Source organism: Apteryx mantelli, chromosome Z (assembly GCF_036417845.1).
Source record: "Apteryx mantelli isolate bAptMan1 chromosome Z, bAptMan1.hap1, whole genome shotgun sequence".
NCBI classification, from domain to species: domain Eukaryota; kingdom Metazoa; phylum Chordata; class Aves; order Apterygiformes; family Apterygidae; genus Apteryx; species Apteryx mantelli.
In genome coordinates, this window is record NC_090020.1 from 15533185 (window position 1) to 15542724 (window position 9540).

General features: G+C 44.0%; 1 protein-coding gene across 1 annotated transcript; it reads left to right on the forward strand.

The window, feature by feature from the left end:
• Window positions 1-1579: 1579 nt before the first annotated feature.
• On the forward strand, window positions 1580-2981 carry MRPL50 (mitochondrial ribosomal protein L50). The gene is made up of 2 exons (XM_067315788.1): window positions 1580-1706; window positions 2467-2981. Exons 1-2 carry the CDS (start codon window positions 1621-1623, stop codon window positions 2855-2857), a joined length of 477 nt encoding a protein of 158 aa, XP_067171889.1. The 5' UTR covers window positions 1580-1620; the 3' UTR covers window positions 2858-2981.
• Window positions 2982-9540: the final 6559 nt, after the last annotated feature.

Below are 9540 nucleotides of genomic sequence, written 5' to 3' on the forward strand. Positions count from 1 at the left end.
GCTGCATCCACCTCTGCCCAAAGGGAGGGTCACAACTCTGCTGTTGGGGTCACGTGGCTGTGGAGGACCTCCAGGGACACCTGAGACCGAGCTTGCACGGCCAGAGCCAGCACGCTTAGCACCCTGCTCCTCCCCACCACTGACACTGCTGCTCCTGTCAGCCAGGAAAGGGGAAGTAGAGATAACTGCTTTTCTGTAACTTTGTAGTGTCCTTTGTGTTAATAAATGCTCTTTCACAGAGGCAGTAAATAGCCAAACTCCTTCACACAGATCCCATTATTGCATAGTAATTAATGAGTATGTTGAGTCTGTCCTGACATAAAACATGAAAGACAATCAAGTGACTTGCCAAAAGACAGTCTAGAGTCCGATAGCAGAGTCAGGAACAATACCTGTTTTCTGGTTCAGTCGTGGTCCTTTGGGTCTTCATGCATCTGAATTCAAATAACTTCCTGCTCCCAGTAAGTAGCTCATTATTGTGCTACATATATCAGTATGATGTTTCTTTTAAAATTAACACTGGGAAAAAAGTTCTCCAAAATTGGCAAAAAGAATAAAAAACCTCTCTCTTCAGAAAATGGAAGTTGTATTTTTGCTAAATAATTCCTGCTCCTTTGCTGGACACTGGTCACAAATACTGTGCTAGGTACAGCTGCAGGCTATGTCCTTACTTCTTAAGGCTCCTTACTTTTCTGTTTGACAATGACATTTATGACCAGAGCAAGGTGTCTGCTAAATGTACCACCACAAATCAAAGCAAGGCTGTGTCTTCACGCTGTGCATGGATCAAGCATTATTTCTCACTTTTAAAAATGAGTACCCTTGTGAAAAACAGGAAAAGTAATTTCTCCTATGCTTGCTCGCTTATATAGAAACTGTAACAGGCAGAAAAAACTCACTGTGAAAACATATGAGCTGACAACGCTGGCATCTATTATACCCTAAAGATGCAATGAAAGCCTCAAGACAGCTGCTGGGGTTTTCACTGGCAAAAATACACAGCGATCACTAAAATCTCAGCAGGTGATGACATATGTCCATACCTTATGTTGTTTTAATGCCACATACTCTGTTGCCAAACCTCCTTCCCACGCTGCAGCTGTGATCGCCAGGCGGTTTTTCCCCTGTGAAGCGTGATTATCCGCGGAGCAAACCTGCCCCTCCGTTCCCCCCCGCCGGGGGCAGGCCAGGGGCTTGTGGTCGTGCGGAGACCCGCGCAGGGCACAGGGACGCAGGCACCTATCGGACGCTTTCCACACGGAGGGCACCGGCCCCCTGGGGTAAGAGCGGCGGGTGCGACGTGCGCCCTCGGCGCCCGGGACCACCTGCCGCCGCGGCGGGGGGCCGACGAGTCCGTGGCCCCGCACCGGCGCGGGGGGCAGCTTGCGAATCGCGGACGCCGCGCGCGGCCGTTAGCCACGCGCGGCCGTTGCTGCCCCCGAACGGCCGTTGCTGCCCCCGCGCGGCCGTTGCCGCCCCCGCGCGCCCCTGGCCGGGCGGCCAGAGAACTACAGTTCCCATGAGGCAGCGCGGGGACGCCGTCTCCCCCCCCCTTCCCTTCCCCTCGCGCCGCCGCCGCCGCGCACTGGCTGCCGGGAGGCGGCTCGGCGTCTCTTCAAGATGGCGGCAGGCGCTGCGTTCCTGGTGGCAGCGCGGCGGCTGGGGCTTGGCGCCGCACCGCGCCGGGCGCTTTGGGGTAGCTTCAGGTAACCGGGGGGAGAGGGTCTGCCCGTTACTGCCGTGGGAGAAGAGGCTCCCGGAGGCGGCCGGCCGGCCGGTGCCGACCGTTGGTCTCCTCTGTCCTCTGCCTCTCCCGGGCTTGCCCGTGCTGGGCCCAGGACCGGCCGCGGCGGCTGGGCTTGGCTGCGGCTGTTGCCGTGCCCTCCGCTGGGGAGATGAAGATGAGTATCACTTGGTAGGCAAAGTCATACTTCTTGTGTTGGCCAGTGCCAGCTTGTGAGATAGCAGCAAGACAGATGATGTGGGATAGGCTTTCTCTTTCCAGGTAGAACTCCAATTTGAGAGTCCAAAATATTCATATTTTTCATCTGCGGGTACTAAATTTTTCTACTGTAGTGGTTATTATTTCTCTATTATCCTGTTTCACAACAAAATAGCAAATGGATCTGAAACTAGGAAAACAGGTCATTAAGCTGGTTTAAAATTCTGTTCATTCTTCAAGCAGTAAAATAAGCAAGGCAATTGATTGCTATGTATCGACAAGCTCTGTGGCAGGCTGCATTTGGGGTAAAAACTAAGGGGCTAGCATAGGTGCTTCTTGTATGCATCATATAACCTGCTCTGTCCACAGGGTGTGTAAACTCTCTACAGACTAAATTAAGTCCGACATTAAAAGATTGTGAGTAGAAATGTGCTCTAATTCAGTCCTAAGTAGCCAAGAGGCTGAAAATATTTGTCTTATATGATGTCAATCATATAATTGTGTCTTATGTCTTATAACAACAGGAAAAAGGAGGAAGAACTAGAAGTAGACAAAATAGTTGAGCCAGAGAAAAAGGAACCCAGCTTGATCTGTCCTCCACCACGCAGCAGAAAGTACCTTCCTCCAGAGGATCTCCAGAGTAGCCTCGAGTTTCTTGTCAGGGAGATTTTTGGACCCTCGATTCCTGATAATTGGCAACAGACACCTCTAAAAGAAAATAGGTTAAAGTATCGCCTCCTGGCTCAGCTGGCATCAGAACTTGGTCATACTGTCCCCAATTCACAGCTTCATCTGATGTGCAGTGCTAAGGATGTCTTGAATTTCTACAGCACACCTGTGAAGGATGTATCAAAGTTTGATGAACTGTGTGCTGCAGAGCTACCCCCAAACCTGAAGATTACGTGGGAACAGTGAGTCACACCATGAAGCATCACTTTGTTTTGCTTGCGTTCTTAAGACAGAACTGCGTAGCAGAGCCCTTTCATTGTGATATCAACCAAAAATATGAATATCATCAATAAAAGTTCATTTAATTGTCTTCAGATGTCATTGTTTCTGTTTATTGTATTCTGAAAAGAGCAGAAGTTCGTGCTATGAAACAGTGACACAGTGTGGTTAGTAAAGGTAATAACATATGCTTTCCTGCCTGTACCATGCTGCCTAAAAGTTACAGGACCTAGTGGGGGAAAAACAGAGAGGACCAACTCCTATTTCTTTCCTGCACCCCGTAAACTTCCTGTTTTCCAATCTGCACTGTGTAATCGACATTTGCTAGTGCATTTTCACTATGGAGAGAGCACTCAGACACCTAGACTAGGCCAACAGACACTTCTTTTTTTTTTCTGAGATTGAAAAAAAGACCTGTCAGAAACAATGTTTTGAAAAGTCACTGCAGGTCCTGTCTTAAAACAAAACTCCACTTCTTCTCCTGAAAATAGAAACCTTGTGAGTGTGAAGTGGAATTCTGTGGTCTATTGACTCAGCATTAGAGATCTATTTAGATTTAGATCTATTGATCCTCAAAATAGCTATTACTTAATACTAGATTTTCTTTCCATGTAACTGATGTGTAGTTTTGCTTGTGATGAAAGGAGACAGCAGCAAATTCAAGAGGGCAATAAATAAAAGAATTATGCAATAATCTGAAAAATACCTAGTACTGACTCTGTGAAAGATTTCTGCAAAACAGGATGTTTAGAGTGAGGACAGATTCTGTATGTGTGCAGAGAATGATACATGAAATACCCTGGATTATACCATTCACTTCTCTGAACCTTAGACCTTCTGTTTCATAAAACTCTTTAGCTTACACTTCTGCAAAATATCATAATTCTTGAAGCACACTTTTAAACTGCTGCTATTGTGCTTTAAAATGTTCTGTTTATTCAGCAATCTTCTGAAGTACTGCTTTCTTCTCATAACTTTCAATAAATTTGAAAGGAATCAGCATTCCTCCTTTTGAGTCCTGTAGAATTCCAGAATAGCATAAGTGTACTAAATGTTCTGTTGTAAGGCAACAGTGAAAGAACTGGGGATGTCTCACTGATGACTGTGGACTACCATCTGTTAACAAATCCCTTACAGCTTATGCACAAACACAGCCTGATAGAGCTAAATCTGTGTGTAATATCTAGTGAGCAGGAGATGGTCTTGCACCAACTGTGTTATAAAATCTGTAATATGCCTGTCTTTCACGGTGACATTTTCTTAGAAATTAAGTATACACATGAATTATGTTGGGACAGAAAAGAACACTTTTCAAATAAATATTTTGAGGTGGCTATGCTCATCTACAAGCTTTTATGGTTCCATGTAATGCATAACAGCTGATAAGATCAGGTGAATAGCACAAAGGGAATTCAGCACCAGGTCTAGATGCGTGTGCCAATGACTGAACTATACTGAACTGTTCTGCTATCTGTTCTGGGCAGACAAACACTTTTTGCCTGCTATTGGGGTGTTTTGTTTTGTTTTGTTTTGCAACTTGGATGAGTTTTTGTGTTACGAGAAGATAAGTCATGCTGATCTGTTTCAATGGCTATCTGGAAGCAATGTAGGAAGTGAAAATATTTTTTCACGACTTACTTCCACTCAGAGGAAAGGTGCTTCTGTCTCCTTGGTTCCAAGTATGTTTCCTTACTATCCAAAATCCTACCTTAGCGGTAGCTGCACTTTCTGCTCATCCCCCTGTCCTTTGTCTTTCATTGTGGCTAGTGTAATCAGAAGAGAGAGTGAAAAATAAAGGATTGAAACATAGAAGGGTAGATAGCCAAGATAGGAGGAGGCTGTTAATTACAACAGCCTTGTCTCATATTTTGCTGTGTCTGAGTTATATGACACTGACACTACCTAAATCTCAGACACTTTAGACCCTCTGCTAAACACCTCAGACTTCCTTCACCACAGCTATGCAAGAAGCCTCAGGGACTAAACAACTTACAAGGAGGAAAAATCAGATACAGGCATTTCATGTAAAAGACTTCTAGCTGTTTGTAATAAGCTGACAAAGCAGAAGTCTGAACTGAAAACAGTCTTAAAACTCTTGAGCTGTGGAAGGGCTAAGAGCTAGACTTCCAAAGGTGCTTAAGCAGTTTATAACACTTGAACTTTCAAAAGTACCTAACTTCTATTGAGTTAAATTATAAATACTGAAAAGACTCAAAAGAAAAAAAAAAAGAAAAAAAAAAAAAAGCCCTGTCCCTGCATTTGCAGGGCCTAATATTCATTTATTATAGCCAGAGCCAGTAGAGAAGAACAAAAGAAAGCTGAAAGAAGCTAGGTTAGGAACATATTTCATAAGTGAGAGATTATATGCCAGACTGGGTAAAGAGAAGTCTATATGAATGAAAGAAAGCTGGGGTTTTCTGTGAAGAGGCTCATGCATCTGTACAAGCAGCTGAGGGAGACAGAACTATATCGTCCCACCTGCCAGCTTGCTTGGGCACATCAGCAGAGTCCCATTCTCCAAAACCAGGAGTTTTCTAACGATTCTGAGCACACGTTCAGACCTGTTCTATTTAGTCCTACTGCTGTTGATACCATTCTAGGAAATTACTGAAGAGTACATCCTGTTAAATGTATGAAGTATTTCAAAGCCTGGAAGTGCTCTTTTTTGCATTAAGGAAGGATCTGGAAACAAGTGAAAAAATAATCACGATTATTAGTGATTGTTTGCACTGGGGAAGAGGGAGGGCCAGGAAATGAAGCATATGGTTGTCCTTTTGTACCAAGCCCTTGTGAGAGAAAATAACTGGCTTTATAGTAACAGTTTTGTACTATACAGGAGTGCTGAAGCTATGAATGCATATAAAATATCTGGAAACCCTAAGGCAGAGAATATGATAAAAAATGTGGTATTGACAATTTCTTTCCAAAAGTACACTTTAGGCCCAAATGTTGCTTCAGTGAGGTAACTAAAGTCCACAAACTTAGCAAAAGTAGACTTCATTTCAAATGGCAAAGATGTTTCATGCTAGTGCTGCAATATCTGTTTTCTGACTCCTATAGAGATATGTCTGACGACAATTCTTGATTTTGTTCCTGAAATTTCATGAAGCTGAAGCCAATGAACTAAGTACTGCAATACTCCAGGGTAAGGAGTCATTTTTATAAAACTGGTGTTAATCCTGTTCAATGCACTCCCATTAACTCCCATTAACAACACAGTTTACAGCTGTATCTCATTATCCTAGTAAGTGACAGTAGTGTCTTCTTCCAGGACAGAACCAAACTTGAAGTGAACCTCGTGTTTTGTTGTGAAGAATTCCCACAGGATCTGGTTCATTTCACAGTCAATTGCATTGTTCTGTTTTTCAGGAGTTTCTCAATCACAGTCTCCCCTCCAAGCCTTTATATAGTGCTGCCTTTCTAACGCCTGTTACAAAGGCCTAGCAAAACACAGATTTATACTAATAAAGTGCTCACCATTCTGCACAACTATTCACCCAACTGCTGTGAGGTGTCTAGCTGTAGCAAAGCTAAGTGCTAGTAAACAGGCTGGATTCCTGATCTCATAAGCTTTGTCCATGCTTTTTTGTATTTCAGTCCATTCTATTTAAGCATTTGCTGTTTCTATTGTCAATTCCTCATCTCTGTGTTAACTGTTACAACAGTTAACAAAGTGTTAACATACTTGCAGTTATCCCCAAACCTCTCTCCTTGCTGATGACCCTTCACAGCTCTGTGACTTGTGGGAAAAGGGCACTGGGGATTTGGAGCAGGTGACTGGCTTGGGGGGCAGCGGAGAAAAGGCTGCACTGCTGTGCAGTGGGTGTTTGTTCCATTTCCTGAAACCAGACAATCTGGTGCAACACCCTCATGAATGAAAATGACTGGCTTTGCAAGAACAGTTCTGCATCTGACAGGAGATAAGCTGTTCCACTGGCTGATAAGATGTGATGGGGAGTACCTTGCACAACCACCTTGGCTCTTGGCTCCGTCACCTGTTTGCCACACCATAGATGCCCCACAGCTAGCCAGATTATAGAGAAGTGTTAGGCAGCCTTGAAATACAAATTGGGATAACAAACTCCATGGAGCCCTCTACCTACTCATCAGGCTACAGTGGGCTGAGTCAGTCAAATATAATGACAGTAATTTATTCAAGTAGTGTTAGTCTTTCATCCTTTTCCCAGAAGTCATTTACTTGCTGATGTAAACCTTGTCCTGTATCTTGCTTAGCACCTTTCCTTAATATCTGGCCAACATATCAGCCAGTATACATTATGAGTGAATCCCTGGGTTACAGTGGGAGTTACTCAACATATAAAGTCTACTTTATGAAATCGAGAGGAAGAGTCTTTCCACAAATATTTAGGGACAACATCCAAAAGCCTTTACATCAGGTGAACCGAATCTAAGGACTTCCTTCCTTGGAGAAGAATAAATATGTATTTATTTTATCAAATAGCTATATTAGCTATTTAGTATAAACTCTTGAGTTCTGCGGTCATGCTGTGGAGGGATGTCCTGGGAGCATCACTGTACTAGGATTACAGATTGCATTTCCAGCTCCTCTAACCACTTTCTGTTTTGTAGGCTAGTAGCAGATGGAGGGAAACACAAATGCATAAGCAACATTAACTTTAATCCATTTGTGGACAGAAGCCTATTAATGGCCTATTTCAAGTCTTACTAAAACCAGTGGGAGCTGGATCAGACTGTAACAATTGCAGTGACCATTACACATAACATGTATCATTGCTCTTCTAAGCTTTCATGCAATTCTTCCCTCTGCTTTGGCTCAATATGTCTCCCAAGCCTTTGGTTTTTGCTTCAAGTAACCACAATGATAATACATTTACCGAAAGGTGCAAGGTTGCAAACTAGGCAGGCCTTGGCTGGATCTATCTGAAACATGGCCTGAGTTGGCTGAAGCTTGAGATACTGACCAATGCCTGAGACTTTTCAATGAGAGTTGTTTTGTAGGGCATGCTCTTTCAAGGTTGGAGGAGGATTAATGCTGTATTTCTAGTACTGACCTCTGCTTTTGGCCAGTTGTGCCAATTTTGCCTTCATACATGTACTCAAGGCAGGGGCAGATGTTTTTCCTGATCTCATGAGTCACATCCGAAAGCCTTAACACAGCCAAGAGGCACAATTCTCATACCAGGAGGAGCCAGGAGGAGTATGAACAAGAGGTCCCCACCTCACTGTCAGATGGGAGCCAGCTGGGTGTGCAGGTAGAGGCCACAACCATCCAGCTGGGTCACTTTTCTCCATAAGCTGGAGTTTAGGCACTGCTGCCAAACACTTTATGTAGGCCTGGTTCATACCTGAAGTATATAAAGCTGCATGCAGTGCAAAAGCCATCAATACATTGTAAGAGCTGATCCAAGTCTGTGATGAAAAATCTAGGTGCAGCAACACTTTATTTTAGGCACTCGGTCATTATGTTGGACTCCTGAAGCCATTGTTAGCTGCCTACCAAACTCACTGTATGCAGAATAATTATGTGCCTCGGAGCAGGAACTAAAAAAACAAAATCCAGGAGCTACCTAAAGACTGAGTTTTCACTGGCTCACAGGTTCCAAGAGGAGAACACACTGCTCCTAAAGGGAAAGGTACCTGAGAAAAGCGAATGTGTTTTCAGGTTTAAACTTTGATTCAGGGTATCATCTGGCAACTTGCAAAGGCTGAGTGTACTATAAATCTAAAACAGATGCAAACATATGGAGCTAGCCAAGAGGAAATGCAGTGAGCATGTCTGTATGGGTGTATCTTCATCTAACCAGTCATCTAGACCATAGGCACCTGCAAGGAAGCATGCACGCCCCTGTGGACCCATAGCCCTGAGACCTCTCCTGGCAGAGGCATCCCTATGTATCTTGTCAGACAGCAGAGCTGGGTACACTTGTTTGTTTTAAAGTGGGAAGAGAGGTGCCTCTCAGGACACTGCAGTGTACGGAAAGGAAAAAACAGCCATTTGGGAAATGGAAAATCCACGTTCAAATCCTTCTTCAGCCTGGAGGGCGCAGAGGAAACTCAAAACCACATTTTCCACCTTCAGAAATAATGCCCATGCCATTACACTAGAGGATAAGCAGAGGGGGATAGAGTCCCTACCAATTTTGTTCATGCTATTAACCAAGAACACAAGATCCGCACAGTGGTAACACCGCACTCAGGAGGAACATGACCCCATGGACTACAGCTGCAGAGAGCTGGCTACAGAATGTAAAGGGTTTATTTTAAAATTCAACCCCCAGCTAGCCCACTGCAGCATGAGTGGTGTAGTTCCTGTTGAGTGATTGTACTGAATGGAGTATTGATTGCTGATAAGCTTTCTTAACATGTCATTGTCTTCCTAATGCACAAGGACTGGTTCCAAAGCCAATCTCATTTGGCAGAAACTTTCCCAGAGTTTCCGTGGAATTTGGATCAAAGTTGTAGCGAGGAAACCAGACCTCCTAGTCACAGAAAGCCTGCATGGCCCAAGTCTGATTTTTATGTTTCTAAGAGTGAACCAGACATCAGCCGAGTCACAAGAAAATAACAACTCAGAAGAATCCCTGCAAGACAAGACACAGAGGCATCCCAAATATTCTGTTACACACAAATAACAGAGACCAGGCTACAGATTTTTTTTTTTTGGTGAC